At 40.7% G+C, this 18,214-nt stretch overlaps 1 protein-coding gene across 1 annotated transcript in view; it reads right to left on the bottom strand.

Moving 5' to 3' along the window:
- The window catches only part of CKAP5 (cytoskeleton associated protein 5), a 67,265-nt gene extending 49,331 nt beyond the window's left edge, over positions 1 to 17,934 (bottom strand). The window contains exons 1-8 of the mRNA XM_072617613.1: positions 17,811 to 17,934; positions 13,383 to 13,476; positions 9,589 to 9,782; positions 8,928 to 9,134; positions 4,188 to 4,359; positions 3,443 to 3,575; positions 2,295 to 2,395; positions 1,583 to 1,696 (exon numbers count right to left, since the gene is read on the bottom strand). Of these exons, the coding sequence (XP_072473714.1) occupies positions 1,583 to 1,696; positions 2,295 to 2,395; positions 3,443 to 3,575; positions 4,188 to 4,359; positions 8,928 to 9,134; positions 9,589 to 9,782; positions 13,383 to 13,439 (978 nt within the window). The 5' untranslated portion in view covers positions 13,440 to 13,476; positions 17,811 to 17,934. The remainder of the gene's footprint in view (positions 1 to 1,582; positions 1,697 to 2,294; positions 2,396 to 3,442; positions 3,576 to 4,187; positions 4,360 to 8,927; positions 9,135 to 9,588; positions 9,783 to 13,382; positions 13,477 to 17,810) is intronic.
- Positions 17,935 to 18,214: the final 280 nt, after the last annotated feature.

Genomic DNA, 18,214 nt, shown 5'->3' with positions numbered 1-18,214 from the left:
ACAGCTCAAACATGTTTGTAAAAAATTGTAACCAAACATTACGATCTCTAGTCTTAATTTAAGGAGATGAAATGTCGTTGATGGAAAATGCTCTCCACAACCTGAGAAAGACTATGCATGGCGTCTGGATGCAGACTGACGCAGAGTTTTCTCTTGTTTGTTTGCTTGCTTTTTTCTATCTTGTCGTTTCCTCCTTTTGTTTTGATTCTTCTTCCACAACATGACTAATACGGAAATATGTTTAATATGACGTACATGTAGAACCTAGATCAGACTGCATGCCATCTTGGGGGAGAGGACGAAAGGGAGAAAAAAATTTGGAACTCAAAATCTTCTAAATGTGAATGTTGAAAACTTAAAAAAAAAACTTATATACCCATGTGAACATACATATTGCATGCCTGTTTATGTCTATGTAAAAAAATATATATAATTACATATAGCAACATAATAATTTAAAAAAAGAGTAAGAAAAAAAGAGGTGAAAAGACAAAATAGAAAACACTCGAAGGGGCTGATTTTCTTCCCCTGTGGGTCACAGAAGAAGGAGTGAAATAATCAAACCATTAGAACTGAGAAGGACCCAGAAAGTACTTAATGTTCTCTGCTCAGAACCAGAGATAAGGTGAGAAGTCCAACTGCACTGGGCTAGTCAGTATCAGAGCCAGGCTCCAGGCCTGGTGCGCTTTTTTCTGTAGCAATCTGGCCTATAAAAGAAAAGGCCTCCCCCTTGCCCTGGATTTTGCCACAGTCTGTTGTCTATGGAGAGTGAGAAGATTCATGCTGCGAGGTTAGATTCACATTCCCAGTCCCAAGATCACTGAGGAACAAGGCTTGTACTCTTGTATCAGGAGTCTGGAGCGAGCTGATACTTTAAACATTGTTCATGATTAACTTCACTTTCACAAATGCAGGCCTCAGTCACTGACTCTCAGTCAGTCAATAAGTGTTACAAGGCCCTGTGCCAAGCATAACGCTGGAAGGAACCTTGGAAGATATCAGGTCCAACTCATCACCTTTCCTGAAGCTCTCCAATGAGGGAGAAACCCCTACATCTGGAAGCAGAGATCTCTCCTCTCAAATTGTCTTCAGACTCTGTACTTTTATCCCTGCAGGCTAGAGCTGTTTTTCAAATTTCATGAAGCCATTAAGCATAAAGAGCTACAGCCAAACTCAAGTTAGGCCTCAATAATTAAAAACAGAGCCACATCCTCTTGCCCATTTGACAGCAAAAACAAAAGCGCTGCTCTCATATTGAACTCCATTCTGTTAAATGGAACCCATTTTAAATAGGCCATTCTGAAGATTTATAGGAGTAAAACAATCCTCTTCATAACAAGCCCATTACCTGCCAGCGGTCTGAAAATACCTGTGATAATGACTCACCGCTTCAAAGAGCTGAAAAAAGAGTTTTAAATCAGCATCTCAAACTAACCTAAGGAATTAAGCAATCACTTCTAGGAGAGAAACATTTACGGTTTACTTACTCAAGAAGTACTACTGATCATACTTCTACTGCTTCAAAAATAAGCAATGCTAGCATCTCTTTGGAAGACATAAGGCTCCAATAACACAGCTTTACCTTTTTCAGTGCTTTCACTAAATCTGAATAATCTCCAGCCTCCAGTTTGGGGTTTTTCACCAGTATTTCTACAGCCTCTAGTGCTTCTTTTCTCTCCTGCCATTTTTTCGCCTCCTGCAGGTAAGACAGTAAGAGTCATGTGTAGCTTATACAGTATTTACATGTTCAGAAAGCTCAGCTTCCACGCCTGACAGAGACAAGTCTGAGTGTATGAACAACATGGCGGTTACAAAGAGCAGGGTAAACTGAAGAGTTCAGGCAGCAACTGAAGCATCACAGCATACAACACCAAGGCCATGTCAACAGTTTTTTTCTTCGCAAATTATTTTCTTAAGGAAGTTTGGTTATCAAATGTTTTTTAGGGAGCAAGCACCACAGGAGGAGCTGCCGTAGAGTATTGTACAAATCTGCTTATTTATCTAAGAAAGGGATACTAAGCAAAAATCTCAACAGTCAAGGAATGTCACTAAGATGACTCATAGAAATTCCTTAGAACACCTGCAGTAATGGTGTGGTGACGATGTTCAAAGCCTTATAGCACAACTACCAGTCAGTCATCACACACCAAGCCAAGTTTAACTACTCTCAGTGGCACCATCGTAACCATTTTCTCCTATGACTGTAAGAAGGAATAAGCTTTAATAAGTGCTTATAACTCAAGAGGTAATTGCTTCGAAACCATCTAAAAAGAGCACGTCTATTGGTAACTTACAATTTTGTCATAAAAGTCTTTGGGAAGCTTAGAAAGTATCTCCACAGCTTCTAAGAGCTCATAAGCATCTATCTGCGGCACTTCGTCACCATCATCACCTCCTACAAAGAGGAGAAAACTTAGTAAATAAAACAATTAATTTCAATCCTTTCCTATATCTCATCTGGATCTTGTGGGACAGAAAGGAAACAACCAGGAGTGGAGCATTCATCAGACCCTTTCCTGATCTCCAGTAGCCCTAGACAACGTGTCTACCTTTGCTGGTCTCTATATCAAGGTCAAAAAATCAGCTTCATAATTAAAACCAAAGGGCTACATAAATTAAATGTGTACTGTATACAAAGCACTGTGCTAAGTGCCAGAGGAGAAACAAAATGTGGACAAGCCACTATCTTATATGTGTGTGTGTGTGTATATATATGTATATGTATATTTGTGTGTGTGTGTGTGTGTGTGTGTGTGTGTGTGTTATCAGCACACAGAGCAAAGGGCCATGAAAGCAGGTAGTTGAGAACAAGGATCCCTAAAGATGGCTTCTGAATTGAGTTTAAAAGGATAGACAGAAAGTCAGTAGGTAGAGAACAAGAGGGAAGAGGTAGATCAGTCAGTCACTAAGCATTTATTAAGCTCCTACTATGTGTCAGGCACTCTAAGCACTGAAGATGAAAAAAGGGGAAGAGGCTGTTCAGTCATTTCAGTCAGGTGGCACAGTGGACAGAGTGCTGAGCTTGGAGTCAAGAAGACTCATCTGCGTGAGTTCAAATCTGGTTGCAGACATTTCCTAGAGGCTTAACCCTGGACAAATCACTTAGCACCGTTTGCCTCAGTTTCCTCATCTATAAAGTGAGCTGGAGGAGGAAATATCAAACCACTCCAGTATCTTTGCCAAGAAAATCCCAAATAGGGTCACAAAGAATGAGATATGACTGAAAAGGGACTCAACAAGTCCTCCAGGAGCTCACAATCTGATGAGGGAGACCACAGGCAGATACCCACGGACAAACAAGTCATCTTTAGGATGAACGAAGATTACAGAGGGAAGGCACCAGAATATGCCTTAAAGGAAGCCAGGGTACTCGTAGACAGGGATGAGGAGAGAGACCCCAGGAGGCTTGGGGATTTGGCCCGTGTGCAAGTGAAGAACTTACCTCCCTCAGCATCTCCTCCAGCTGACTGCTGCTGCTCCAACTTGGATTCTAACTCCTGCTGGGAGCGGAGGAAGCGAGTAGGCTTAGGAGCTCCTGGAGGCAGTCTGCACCATTCTTCTTCTAGTTCCTTCAACTACAAAACCATAAATTGTTTTAGAACTTATTTCCAAATCTTCATCACCACTAGCCAATATTACCATCATATGATATATTCTTATTCTGTGTAGACCCAACAAAATGAAAATCTAAATTGCATCCTATGTGCTACTGGATATCAATCTTCAAGCTCTCCCCAAAACCGCCTAAACTTTTAATGTTCACTGTGTTTATTATGAACCACTGAGAAAAAGGGGCAAAAGTCCTTCCCAGTTTGGTGTGGTTACAGAAAATGAAAACAAGAGATTACTCATACAGTTATCCTGCTATTTCAAAGCATCTCTTAGGAGTCATCCTTCAAAAAGTAACTCCACACAATAAAAACCTAACATGACATATTTAAGGGCCTGTCCAGCAATATGGATATAAGGATGTTGTTCTATCCCATTAGTTACTCGAATGGTAGTAAACTGACTGGGGTGAGGATCAGCAGGGGAAAAGAATTAATGATGCTCTGAGGACGTCACAAGGACAAAGAAAACGTGAGAATGTATTTGAGACCCATGCCCGTGACACAGCTTCCCTCTGCACCAGAAGGGCTCTACTCTATGCCATGCGGCCAATGACAAACATGGCGGTGGGACCTCACCTGGACAGAGTTTATATTCTGTAGCGGAGCTTTCAGAGCATCCCGAATCCATCTGTAAATCTCCACAGCAATTAATTTGGCCTCATCTCGAATAGCCTTCTCTCGGGACTCAAAGAGTTTTGGCAACACTTTGATAATTGGCTTAAGTAAGATAATTTTTGAACCAAATTCACTAGAAGTAAAAGGTTGAAAAACACAGAAATAATTTTATCAGTTCAGACTTTCATCTGTCTACACACATTCCCTAAATATGTCCTATTTTGTCTACACATACGTAGATGTATATGGTTCTTGAATGCAGATTCCTGGAGAGCAGAAGCCGTCTCTGTATTCCTAGAACTTGGCCCATAAGCAGTGAATAAAGGCTTAATGATTAGTACACACAATTAAGTAATCGCTCTCCTGACTCAGGCCAAAGACAAAGAAGGAAACGGGCATCCAGAATCATCCTGATAGACATTCAGAAGCAAGCTTCCCAAGGATACTGTTCTCTATTGTCTTCGGTCTCAGACATGACATTCCTCTCTCCTGCTGCTACCACCACAATGAAGCTAATCTAGATCAGTAGCTTCTCAGGAGGTTTCCCTTAGGAAATCTGACCATCTTGGCTATCAATTCTTTGAATTTCATAAAAACCAAAGCTCTGGTAGCACATAGTCTAAACAAAAACAAACCCACTGATGCTTTAGGACCTAGTGAGGTGAGGAACATTCAGAAAAATTTACATATGGGAGAAGGAAAAGATCCTTTTGTGACAATCACTGTACAGTTCTCTAATTCGGTAAATCTTCTGGTTTAGCAAATCACAACAGTAAACTTCGAGCCAGCAGACCTCTAATCTATTCTGATTTTTGTAACTTCAATTCATTTCAATTCAATTCCTGGGGGATGAGGGAGGGCACACACAGGCTCCCAAGGGTGCTCTATTCAATTTTTTAAAAAATCTTCCAAGTGTCACTATGTTTGTAGCTTCTTTGGTTGCTTATGACGTTTTTGTAAAGAGTGCACCTGGGCTACATCAGTGTTAGAGAAGAATCCTAAGAGGATGCCCTCACAGTAAGAGCCAGAGAAGCAGTGAGGCAGAGTAAAGGCCTGCGAGTCCCAGCACCCAGGGTTAGAGCTGGCCTCCACAGCTTCCTCATCTGTTATAGGAATGAAGTGGACTACATGGCCTGTTTATTTCACACCCCAGCCCCCCGTCAGTAAGTCCCTAAAATGTGGCTGTTTTATTCTGTGTAGACCCACCAGTTTCACTGTCCCACCAGCTGCTTCCAGCAATGACTGCTAAAAACAACACATTCAGGATAAGGATGGAATCTACCAGCTCAAACTTAACTTTTTTGTGTCACAGACCCCTTTGGTAGTCTGATGAAATCTACAACTTCCATCTCATGTTTTTAAATGCATAAAAAATTGTAATATTGTAAAAGGAAACCAATTATATTGAAATACTATCAAAATTAAACATGAGAAATGAGTGAGAGGAGAGGAAGTACAGGCAAGCTTTTTCTTAAAAAGAGAAGAGATAATGAATGGTACAGCCTGGGGGGAAGGGATGGCAAAGCCAAGTGAAGAATTTTGACTTTTGTTTTGCCTTTTTAATTTTTTCTATACCTAAGACCTTTTATACCTAAGACCTAGGTATATCAGTAGGCAGCAGGGAGGAAGGTGGCACATAGAAAAGACTGAAGAGAACAACTGTGAGGGCAATCTACTTAAAAAGATGGAAAGGGATAGGATCCCGGGTACAAGTAGAAAGGCTGGCAGTGACTATGGCAAAAGCCATCTCTTCATTGAGAGGAGAAGCCAAGTTGTGAGAGCTTTGAGGAAAAAAAAGGTTTGAAATAGTCTCTGGAGGGAGTAGGCTAGAGAATCAGTGAGGAAGGAATTAAAGGATTGTCTTGACAGGGAAGGCCCAGCTGAGATGGCGTGAATTCTTGGTAGATTTGGTCAGAATGGTTGTGCAACTCTCTCCCCAAGAGAAGGGGTAACAGATGGAGCTGAATCCAGAGTTAGGGCTTGATAGTGCATCTGCAAGATGAAGGAGGCAGGACATTGGGGAAGACAGAACAGTGTGAAGTTCATCTAAGCAAACTTGCATTTTAGATTCAAGGAACTTTAGCTATTACTCAGCATTCTCAAAAATAGTGTGCTGTTTTGTGTTCTGTTCTGCCTTGATAGGAAAAACGTAAAATAAGGGTTTTTTTAAACTGAAAAAAAATAAACACAGACACACACATACACAGACACACACGCACACTCTTTCTCTCTCTCTCAGGGATCCCTGGTTAAAAACCACTACTCTAACTACAGAGAAGTCATAAGGCTGTTTGTCTAGTCAGGGAACTTGTATATAAAAAAATGACAGAAATAACTGTTGAGACACTAGTCTAAGCTAGTTTTTTCTAGCCCTGGGTCATGGGGACAACGAGAACACTTTGGTAAAAGTGCTGTGGATTCTGTACCAAGGGTCAGCTTCCAACATGTCCCAGGACCTGGGCAAAATGAGATTCCAAATTACAACATCCTCCCCAACAAGTTACTTCTGCAGCTCTGAAGATGCGGGCTTGTTTTCCATCCATTTCACTTATTTGACCCTTATGAAGAGGGGAGAAGAGAAGTGAGATATCAGGGCCCAAACAGAATAAATTTGTTTTGTTACTTAGGCAAGATTCAAGAATTACCACAGAAAAATGGAGGGTTCCATGCCTACGAACAAATAACTAGAAGACACTGGTCATGTAGAGCTATGGGGGCTTAGTCCAAGGAGTAAGAGTGGAGATATTTCTTCAACCAGTATCAACCACCAGGCTAGAACAGAATAAGAGAGCTGTCCACCATAACCCTGGAGAGATATGCCCTTCAAGATGTAGGCCTGAAGGGTACTCAAGAGAGAAGGGTTGGTTCTCAGGCCTAACTGTGTGTTTAAGTCACTTTGGAGGTGCTGAAGGACAGTAACTCGGGACAGCCTTAGATCTTAGGAACACAGTGAATGACACATGGCTGCTTCTCTCATCCCCATTCAAACCCCAATGGGAGTCACAGAAGGATGGGGAGATTCTAGCAGCATGCCTGGACTCAGAATAGGAACTAGAACCCTGCCTCTAAACTGCACCCATTACCCTGATACCACTGTCAAATGTGACAGGCAAGAGGTCTCTCATGAGTAGAGAAGAAAAGAGATGCTGGACTTACTGACGGGCTGCTTAGTCAGAGGGCAAAGTGGTTAAGAGTAAGAGGAGCTAGATGCTATAAGTTGTTTTAAAAATTTAAAACTCATCTTAAATATAATGTCTTCACCTTAAACACTATTTATGCAAAATGTGGAGTAAAATTAGATGTCTGAATATAGTACTTAAACTCCAAGGATGCTAAATTTAGAAGATTATACTATACCATATATACATACACACACACACACACACACACACACACACGTACACAAGCATCATAAGAATTCTACTGGCATGAACAGAGACCAAATAGCCAATCAATTCTCTTCCCAGCATCTGTAGAATGTTAGCTATATATTTTATTTTTCAAGTCCCACGGTAATGAATGTTACAAGGAAAATACTGTACTCTGGTATCATATATCTAGCCAAAGTGAGGTTGTAAGAAAGTTTTAAAAGTCCCTTAAAAGGCAAATAATTGATTAGGTGCAGGGTTGGGGAACCTGTGGCCTAGAGGCCACAGGTTCCTCACCCTTGATAGGGCTTTATGGAATCTAAATAGATACTTTCACATAGTACAAATATTCACGATAGTAACTTTTAAGAAAGATTAAGGGCATTTGCCAGATCACAAGCAGGGATGATCATTACCATGCTAATGTGCCCCTCCCACAGCATTTCACTGAAACTACTCTAATATGGAAACTTCTGGGGCTATGGTATCAGATCACAGGAGATCAAAGGAGAACAAACTAGTGGTCTGTCTAATTCAGATTTCCACAGCACATCACAGCTGGTCGTTCCCAAAAAGAGAGCATTCGCAGAAGAACTCGCTGAAAGCCAGTAACTTACATTATCTGCTGTTGTAGTTGGTACGCTCCTACTATGAAAGATGTACAGCAGAGGTATCAAACTCACGCAGCCCAAGTCCCCAGCATGCAGGGCCCCAATCAATAAATAGTAAATGATACAAAATACAATAAAATGGAATTGGGAAATGTTTAATTTGTGGTTTTCTAAGTCAACATGCTGCTCTCTCACTGAGTTTGACACTACTGATGCACAGCATTTGGTTTAGGATGGCACCAAATAAGTTAACTGCTTTAGCAAAAGGTTCCCAGCCCAGGACTAAAGACTGTCATCTCAGCCTGATCACAGTGCTTTTAGACGATCCTTCAACCCTCAGGGATCTACAAAAGCTGACAGGACAGAGGGAGGAGAAATGCTTTAGGTGCTTTATTTAAATGAGATAATCTCTTCCCACACACACAAAAAATAAGGGCAATTTTAAAATTGAGGTCAGTAATAACCTGGTCTATTTTAATCAGGAAAAGATTTAGTCATGACAGCGAGACAAATGAAGCCTACAATTCACCATTCATTACATAGAGCTCTCTGAGGAGCCAGGCCCACACTGATATGGACACTCTAAGTCCCAGGGGTTCCCATTTCTGTGTAAGGCTTGATGACCGACTACTTTAACCAAGGCCCGGCTCCTCACCCCAGCTCATGCTTCACAAGGTTGCATGGTTTCCCGATAGTCAAAGGCCCGATGGCCTGCAGCTCACCTGAGGGCTTTCCTCAGTGTCTCTATGCAGGCGACTGTGATTTTGGGGTTCTTACTGTCCAAGCCCTTCAGAAGCTCTTCTTGCACAGCCTCTCCCTTTTCAATCTCTATGTACATCAGACAGATCTCTGTACCAAGCTCCTTTGCTTTGGCTTTTGGCTGGTTGAACACTTTACTTACAACCCCTGACACAACTTCTCCTGTGGTCCTGAAATACACAGTTAAAAACAAAGCCGCATTTTATTTTACAGAAGAAAGGTTTCAAGAATGATGCAAAAAAAAAAAAAAAAAAGAAAATATATCTCTGTCTACTGGTCAGAATTCAAATGAGCCCCAAATCTTGTCATGCTTCCTTTTTTACTCCAAGTATATTTTCTATTTGTGAACCATAAGTTAAGAGAGGGACTTTGAATAAAACCTAGCCTAGATTTTATCTATCAAACTACATGCAATTACTGTCAGTCACCGGAGTATTTCTAATTCCAAGAAACTGAAAATTCCAGTAAAAAACATTCTAAAATGTTCATAACCAAGGATAACATACAAGGTGTCCCAAAGGTCTCAGGACAGGTCTATTAGCTTAAAACTGTCCTGAGACCTTTGGGACATCCTGTATATAAGAAGCCATCCAGACCCAGAACAGATGAAAGGAAACAACTTACTTTCCAGCCACATGAGCATTTTCAACATAGACAAGTGCAGCTTCTAATCCCTTGAGTTGAACCACTGCATTGGAATCGGTCACAAATTTTTTGATCAATCCTAAGTATTTGGACCATTCAGGACTCTTTTCATCCTTTATTTTCTGGAAAATCTTCAGGGCCTCTTCATAGCCACTTAATCTTGCCTTCCACAGCTAGAAAAGAAGTGTTATTTATAGGATACACATTTTAAGTAAGTTTATTTCATACCTTTTTCCTGCTTACTGTGAACTGCGTTTGTGAAGTAAATGTGATTACATCATGTTCTACTCTGGATGCAAAAAGAGAATGCAATAAATTCAGACTGAGAATTCTAAGTAGTTTGCTAAAGTTCTTCCAAACTCAAATTTGCTTCTATCAACGTAACAGGGCAATCTCTTGCTGATCATGATGACTGAACCCTGACCTCAGGCTTCTGGGTCTTTTGTTGCTTCGTCTCTTGAGACTATTCAAGCAGAAAGCTAAGAAAGTGTGTTGCTAAGGCTGCCTGATACAGAAGGGCGCTCTAAAACTCTGCCCTGCATAACTTCCAAGCAGCTTCATACCATCACACTTTTCAATTTTTAATCAGGAATTTGCTGATTGTAGCCAGCATGTTTCAAGCTCGTTTAGGGAGCAACTAGCAATCTGTCACTCAGTCAACAGATATTTACTGAATCCCTATTGTGTACAAGGAATTCTGCTAGGGACCCTGGGGAATATAAGGAGAGAAAAAAAGAAAAAAGGGAAGAAAGTGGAGATTTACTGCTCCTAAGTTAAGATGGGCCGGGGAAAAAATTAGGTTTGTTCCCTTAACAGTAAGGCTTTCATTGAACAAAGAAGCAATTACAGGGTTAACATGTTTTCTCAAAATGGGAGGAAGAGCTTAAAAATTTAAACATTATTCATTCTAAGAAAGCAAGTCAGTCAGGGGTATTAGGAAGGAAGGAAGAAGAAATTCTACCTTAAGAAAGAAAAAGCTCTCGACTCACTCACTATTTGCTTCAGACAGGACAGGGACGGACCTGTAAATTCACTGGTACAGAGAACTCCCAAGTGAGCACAGTCCCTCTAATAGTGCAGGTCTGCACCTTCTCTACAACTTAAGAGTCTCAGCCTAGAGCCCAAAGAACTTAACCAGGACCTGGTGGATGTGTGTGTCAGAGACAGAACTCAACAAAAGTCTGTCTGGCTCTGACCACTATGCTCGGCTACCTCATAATATCTCAGAAAAAGCAGTCAAACATGCTGTGACACCAGAATGATGACTGATACTAATTCACTGCCCATTATGCCCCAGACCTGCACTGCAAGCTCAAATGATATTGAACATTTCCATTCCTCAGCTCAGCCATGGATTACACATGATAGAGGAAGGTATTAAATTATAGGAGTTTTTTTAAATCAAGTGAATAAAAGTGGACCAGCAGCCTAAGTCCCTACTATGCAGTAAAGGTCTTCGAGTGACTTTTGGGTCCTGCTTCTTCATTGCCACAAGAAGTCAGAGGATGACCTCAGCTGAGGATGCTGAGGCACAGTGTACTACAGGTCACACAGATCCAGACTCTGAATACAGGTTCCTTAGGTTTGGTGCCCACCCTCCACCCACATCCCGGAGTGCACCCACCAAAAACCATTCAACATGGTTCTCTAGTCTGTTTTTCGAGTCTTTTAAAGGAAAAAGAGTTTATCACTCCTTGCAATAAGCAGTAATCTTTACAATTTTTAGAAAGTTTTACCTTATGTCTAAGCTAAATTTAACTTGCTTCAATTTAAAAGTTATTGTATGTCAACAATTTTTATACAACTTAAAATCAAAACAAAATATGTCATATTGGACTGCGCTTTACCAAATACAATAATACCGCAGTTATCCAGCATGGGAGACAAACGTGTCTGGTTCTAGTTAACTGAATTTCCCAGAGCTAGTATTCACAGCCACCTGATCCCCAGAATTTTATTTCAGATATACAAATCTGCTTGGATTGTTTTGTAAACCACAAATTCTCACTAGCGAATGAAGCAAGGTCAAATTATTAGCCCTACTGACATCACTAATGGCTATAAGGAAAAAAACTTCCTAACAATTCATGCTTCAATAGGAAGTAATGAGTGCTCCATCTCTAGAGGTCTCCCCAAAAAAGCAAGCTGGCCACTTGCCTGAAATATTGTGGAAGGGATTCCTGTTCAGACATGGGTTGGACTAAAATGGCCGGTATTATAAAGGAGTCTGTGATTCCCACTAGAATCAGACCAATCAGTTTGGAAAGAAGCCTCATCAAGTGAAGCAGAACACTGTTAGAGGGATAGAATGAATTCTGCCAAATTTTCAATCCGAGCAGAAGCCTTCCTAAGTCCTGTAAGTTTTACCTCTTTATTCAATAAATATTTATGAGATGAGAAAGAAATGAAGAAGTGGGCAGGACACAGTAATGGAGTAAGCAGCAAACCTTTCTACTGCCTCTCAAGGCCTTAGTTACAATGAAGTGGAATCTGCGAAGACTATGGACAGGCAAGCTTTTAGTAATATTCTTGCTGTGTTTAATGGGAGGCTCTTATTTTATGTAAATTAAGAGAATGAAGCTGGAATTCTCTTGAGCTGAATGGTGAATACTGCTGTAAGGAAAGTTATTTTGCTTTAAATAACCAAAAAGTTATTGAGTCCCCTACCAGATAGTCTGTTTATTGGGGGAAATAACTGAGCTATCCCAGAGGGCTGTTAGGGTGGCTTCCTGCTTCTCCATTTTCTGAACACCTCAGCAGGCGTTGTGTCATTCATCCTCCAGCTGCCTACCAGCCACCTTCACCTCCACTTTCTACCTCTCTCTGGGAGGACAGTGAGCCAATCAATACTCTGAGAAAACGGACTGCTATCCCCATATGTAACTCCAGGGTTGGCTGCTTGGCCAAATCTGGATCTATCGTACTTTGATGACCCTAATCTAGACCAAAGCTACCTTCTTTGGTTACCATTCCTTTGGTCGTCTCCTCCATTAGCCTGTAAGTCAGAAGGCAGGGTCAGGCCCTAGAACAGTGCCTGGCACATAATCATGGGATAAATTCTTTTTTTAAAAATCCCTGTGGGCAAGTCCCTATATAAAAATTCCTTCTACTGATGCAGAGCTGGCTAGGGGCACTTGCTGGGTCACACAGTCAAAGTGTCAGAAGGAGAGCTTAAACCCCAGCTTTGTTGACTCCCCGGCCTATATTCTATCTCCTCCCTACCTGCTATGTCCCTTAAACCCTTAGGTTTATGCTTGCTGAATTCAATGACTTGACATTTTGTGGGTACAACATGCTTGCAGCTTAGTAAACCATACTGAAATTACATCTGAAGACCTCCTTCTTTCCAAAAGAACCCCACCTCATCTCCAGGGCAGCCTGTTCTAAAAGGTTAATACCACAGAATTTTAAAATTAGACATCTGTCAGCATCTTAACCCCTGAACTTTTCCTAACAATCACACAGTGCAGGAGAAAGCTTCTGCATCACCACTGTTCCCTCCCTCTCTACAAAGAGGATGATAGCATGTCCCAACGTCTATTCTCTAGATGGGTCATTACAATTAATCAGAGTGTGGCCACCCACATATCGTTTAGAAAATCCTCTATAATATACCTGGGCAGCTCATCAGTGTTTCTAAAACGCAGGATTTTTAAACAAATTCTGGCATAAAGGTATTCCAGAAACATAAACTATTTCCAAATTAACAAACTAAGTGCTGACAAGCCAATGATAGAAAATATAATGAAGGTTTGGAGGGAAAAGAACCTCACCTTATGTTCACATTTCTGATCAACAGATAGTTTCATCCACTCACTGTCGTCTCCCATTGTGTGTCCAGTTTCTTCTTAGAATGAAGAAGAATTCCTGGTCAGGTAAAAATAGGCACCAATTAACTCGAACAAGTAGGCCATTTCTTATAAGAGTTATTTTATTAATGAGAACATTATCACTCCACATATGCAGAAGGAGTCAAGAATATAATGTACAGTCAAATATTTACTTCATTCTATTAGTAGTGCATAACAACATGACAATCAAGCTCTAATGTGAAAGGAAGAAATACTTTTAAACCATTACATGAGAGAGTGCAGAGATCCATAATTCATAGCTTTCTGAAATGGAGCCTAAGAGCTCTGAGGAACTTGAGTAACAAGGTTTGGGAAAAGAATTCAGTGTCGGTGTTGCTCAGTCATGTTCGACTCTTTGGGACTCCATGGACCACAATATGCCAGGTCCTTCCATTCTCCATTTGAACTCAGTAAAAGCGATCCAATACAGGCTTTTCCTGAATCAATGAGTGCCTTCTGCTCAAAATCACTTTGGATCCATTCTGTATATACAGACACGTCCCTCCTCTCCTCGGGCCTACCACAGTGCCCAACACAGAGCGGATGCTTAATAAACATTTGTCGGTAGCCCTCACAGACCATCCATAACACTGGTTTAGACAGAACCAGTCAAAGTCTAACCATTTCTATAACCATTTTTCCATATAAGTAGCCTGTAAATCAACCATCATTTATTAAGCACTGATTATTGGGGACACAAAGATTTAAAAAATAATCCTAGACCTCAAAGAGATTAAATTCTATCTATTCTAAATATAAAATATATTCAAAGGAAAATTACAAGACAATTTCAGGTAAAAGGCACTACTGGTATTTGGGAGAGTGGGGAGAGGGATCAGGAGAGAGGTGGTATCTAAGCTGAACTTTGAAGGGGGCCGGGAGATTCTAAGGGGCACGGAGGGGGAGAATGTGTTCTAGGGCAGCCTGCTCAAAGGCCCAGATCCTATGTGTGAAGAAGAGTAATGAGGTCAGTGTGACTGGCCGGAAGAGTGTAGAATATAATCTTGATCTCCACAACAGGCCTCGTACCTGGCCTGTTCTCTCTCCCACAGGCACTACTTTTGTTCAGGCCCTTATTACCTCTGCCTTAAGTTAACCCAACAGCCTCCTCACTGATGTTCCTGCCACAAATCTTTCTTCCACACAACTGCCAAAGTGAGCAATGACCTGCCCATGTCAACAAGTCCAGTGGTTCCCTATTGGACCTCAAGGATCAAAAATAAAGTCTTGTTTTTTGGTGTTAACAGCTTTGATAACCAGTTCCCAAACTCTCTTTTTAGACTCACTAGCCATCACTACTCTGTCAATTCTCTGGGATCCAGAGGGGTGAAGGACAATAGGGTCTCAAAAGATGACTTCAAGGTTGTAAAGCTTGCTGACTGGAAGAACAGTCTGCTTGACAGAAAAAAGGCAAATCTGGAAAAAGGTTGGGTTTTAGAAGAAAGATAATGAGTTCTACTTTGGACACACTGAATTTTGAGATCCCTATGGGCCATCTAGTCTTAATATGTCTAATGGGCAGATAGTATTACGAGCTTGGAGCTCAGAAAATACTAGGCCTACACAGACCTGAAGTCATTTGTGTGGAGATAATGGAACCCATAGGATCGTCACCAAGAGAGTATAGAGAAAGAAGAGGGATTAAGACAGTTAAAAAACTTATTGTGTAAATTGTTTTGAAATTAAACAGTTTGCATGCCCAACTTAAAATAAAAGGGAGGGAACAAATGAAACCTCCCATTAATATTCCATTAAACAAACATTAAATAGCTATACTGCTCAAGGCACTGTGCTAGGCTTAAGACTATAAAGGAAAAAAATATGAAAAAGTCCCTATTCACATTAAGTCTACTTTTGAGAAATGGTCAAGGAAAGAAAAAAGAATCCTCAGGTGGTAAACATAGGGCTAAATACTCATCCTCTTTTGTAGGAAAACTGAGCCTAGAGGAACTATAAGTGAGGCTACAAATCTGATGTTCAATTGGCCTACTAGTTTAGAACACAAAAAAACCTTTTCATGGTCACTTCTAACCCTTCGATGGGAATCAACAAATCTATTCCTTTGAATGACAAGGAGGGTTACTAAGCCTATTTCTCCCGCTTCTATACCCTGTACACTCCCAGAATTTCCATCTGACTTATGCTACCTAAGGACCTCTTGTCAGCCTCCCAAGTCCTTCCTTTCCATATACTCTACAGCTGAATTTTCTTTTAATGGTTGTTTTCCCAAATTAGATTATGAGCTCCTTGAGAACAAGGGCTATCTATTTTTCTATTTGTATCTCTAGCTTTGTGCTTAATAAATGATTTTTCATTCATTCATTTATGAGGTACTACCCACGAACCTATTTAAACCTTTCACAAACTTATTTTTTCAAGCTGTAGCCTGAGAGTAGCAGATTCTTTAAGTATACATTCTTCTATGTAAAATACTTTCTTTTGATTAAACATTTTATTTCCTTTAAACTTCAAGGGGTGCCGCCTAGTTGTGGTGTTTTAAAATTAGGTGAACAACTTAGCAGTTGCTTCATCCCAATTCTTGTTTTACCTCTAGGACAAAAAAACCCCAAATTACCTGACTATAGGAAATTAGGGATGAGCCTTGCCCTGCGCCATTCATTACAAAATCACCTATCGGACCGCCACTTGGCTCGGCTGCTTTGGGCTTTCACTTACTGCACCAAGTGAAGCACGCTAGTGTAAGTTAGGAATAATTTCAGTACAAATACATAGCAGCAATGTAAAGAAACCCACAGGACTTGACAACACAGCTGAAAAGAAATTCCAAGAAGAGTTCATGAAAGATCAATTTCCTGGTTAACCCAAGAAAGCCTTTCCTAAGTCTTATTCTCTTCTCCCAAAGAGAGTTTTAGGTCTGCAAAATTAGTTACATATTAGGACACAAATGATCCTTTACAATCAGAGAATTATACCCAGTGGATCCCATCTATCGGGGCTAAAGGAGACTCTGCAAATCACCTCATCCAATGCATTCCTTTGACAGATGAGGAAATCGATGCCCAGAGACGGTAAGTGACTTGCCCATGACTGCACTGGTAATAAGTGTTAAAGCCAAGATTCAAACCCAGTTCTTCGCTCAAAATTCTGCACTGTTATGATAGAAATTTAACAGTGATGATAATCCCAAATCAATTGAGAACATTATTTTTATAAACTGAAAAGGTCAGATTAGATGACCTCGAAGGTCCCTCTCAGACTTAAAATATGTTTTGTTGTTCAATCATTTTCAATTGGGTCTAACTCTGTGACTCCATTTGGGGTTTTCTTGGTAGAGATACTGGAGTGGTTTGTCATTCCCTTCTCCAATTCAGTTTACAGATGAGGAAACTGAGGCAAACGGGGTGACACAGCTAATAAGTTCTGAGGCCAGATTTGAGATCAGGAAGGTGAGTCTTCCTGACTCCAGGCCTGACACTCTCTCTACTGCACCCACTAGCCGCCTCCAAAACCTAAGATCCCCCCACAAATCCGCTACAGAAGATCCACCCCCCCAGGATTCCTTGTGCTATCTTTTAAACAGTTGATGGGTAGTCTTTTCAGCAGTCTGTTACACAACCAGTCCATATTCCTTTCCAAGAGCTGTACATCATTAAATTAAATTAATCCATCAGTACCTGTATCTTGGATAGACACTGAAAATGAGCAGTGAGCTAGGCCCAGAACGGAAAAGGAAGGAGAGAGCAATTTGGACTTCAACTGGGAAAACATACAGCACTTTGGGGATTCTTGATTCCAAGCTACTCCCTGAAACATCTTTTCAACACTAATATTATTTTGGCAACAGTATATGGTCAATGAATACAAAACGCCATATCTGTTGCAGATTTTAAACTGCCGGCAGCCAAAAAGGCAACTGAGAGATGTATGAGAGGTACAGATGAAAAGTTCTGCTATAATACCTTAAAATAAAAGTGTATCAGGTTTAAGACTCTATTAAGGGGAGAGGCTTTTGTTTAGTTTTAAAGTAACTTTTTCACAGAAGCTCTTCTTATTTCCTGGTTAAACCAGTAACCAGAAGCTAAGCTTTGGGTGGTTATCTACCTTTCACAGGAAGTGAAATGACTTGCCCATAGCCATACAGTCAGTGTTAAAAGCAGGATTTCAGCCCAGATCTCCTGGAATTGAAGCCCTGCGGCCCTGTGGCCGCTATGCCAGAACCTGTCTTTCTTTAAATAGAGGGTTATTTTTAAAAAAAGCAACCATGACAATGATTACCTAATTACATCATAATTTAAAAGCTCTCCAAAGCAGCAAGTTCAATAAGCAAACATAAATATGCACGGTTCAAAATCAGCATGTAACGCCAGCGAGCATGGAGATCATACCTACCCGCACACGTGGTAAATGCATGCACACACCTCTCCAAGAGAAGGCAGTTGTTCAAACACATAAACTACCAGATTCAGCACAGTTCATTTGAGTGAGACTTTCGTTAAGCCTTGTAGTCAAAAAATCCCTGGATTTTTATGAACAGGATTATGGTCTGGAGCCAAAACCTAGCAAGTAACAGTAGACACTTTCATTCCTTTTAATCATGATAAAGCCTTGCTTTGGGACGTCAGATCCTGAAAGAAGAAAACACAATAAAAGTAGACAAAAAAAAGAATCCCAAGGTCACAGGTATAAACGAGCACCGCACACATTATTCCAAAAGGTGTTCTCCTCCCCACCCCCACCCTCCCTTAGAGGGCATATAAAAAAAGAGTCACAGAACACACTGAAAATCCCAAATA

Source organism: Notamacropus eugenii, chromosome 6, assembly GCF_028372415.1.
Source record: "Notamacropus eugenii isolate mMacEug1 chromosome 6, mMacEug1.pri_v2, whole genome shotgun sequence".
NCBI lineage: Eukaryota > Metazoa > Chordata > Mammalia > Diprotodontia > Macropodidae > Notamacropus > Notamacropus eugenii.
Note: the sequence above shows the minus strand (reverse complement) of the source record. Positions and strands in the feature narration are given on the sequence as shown.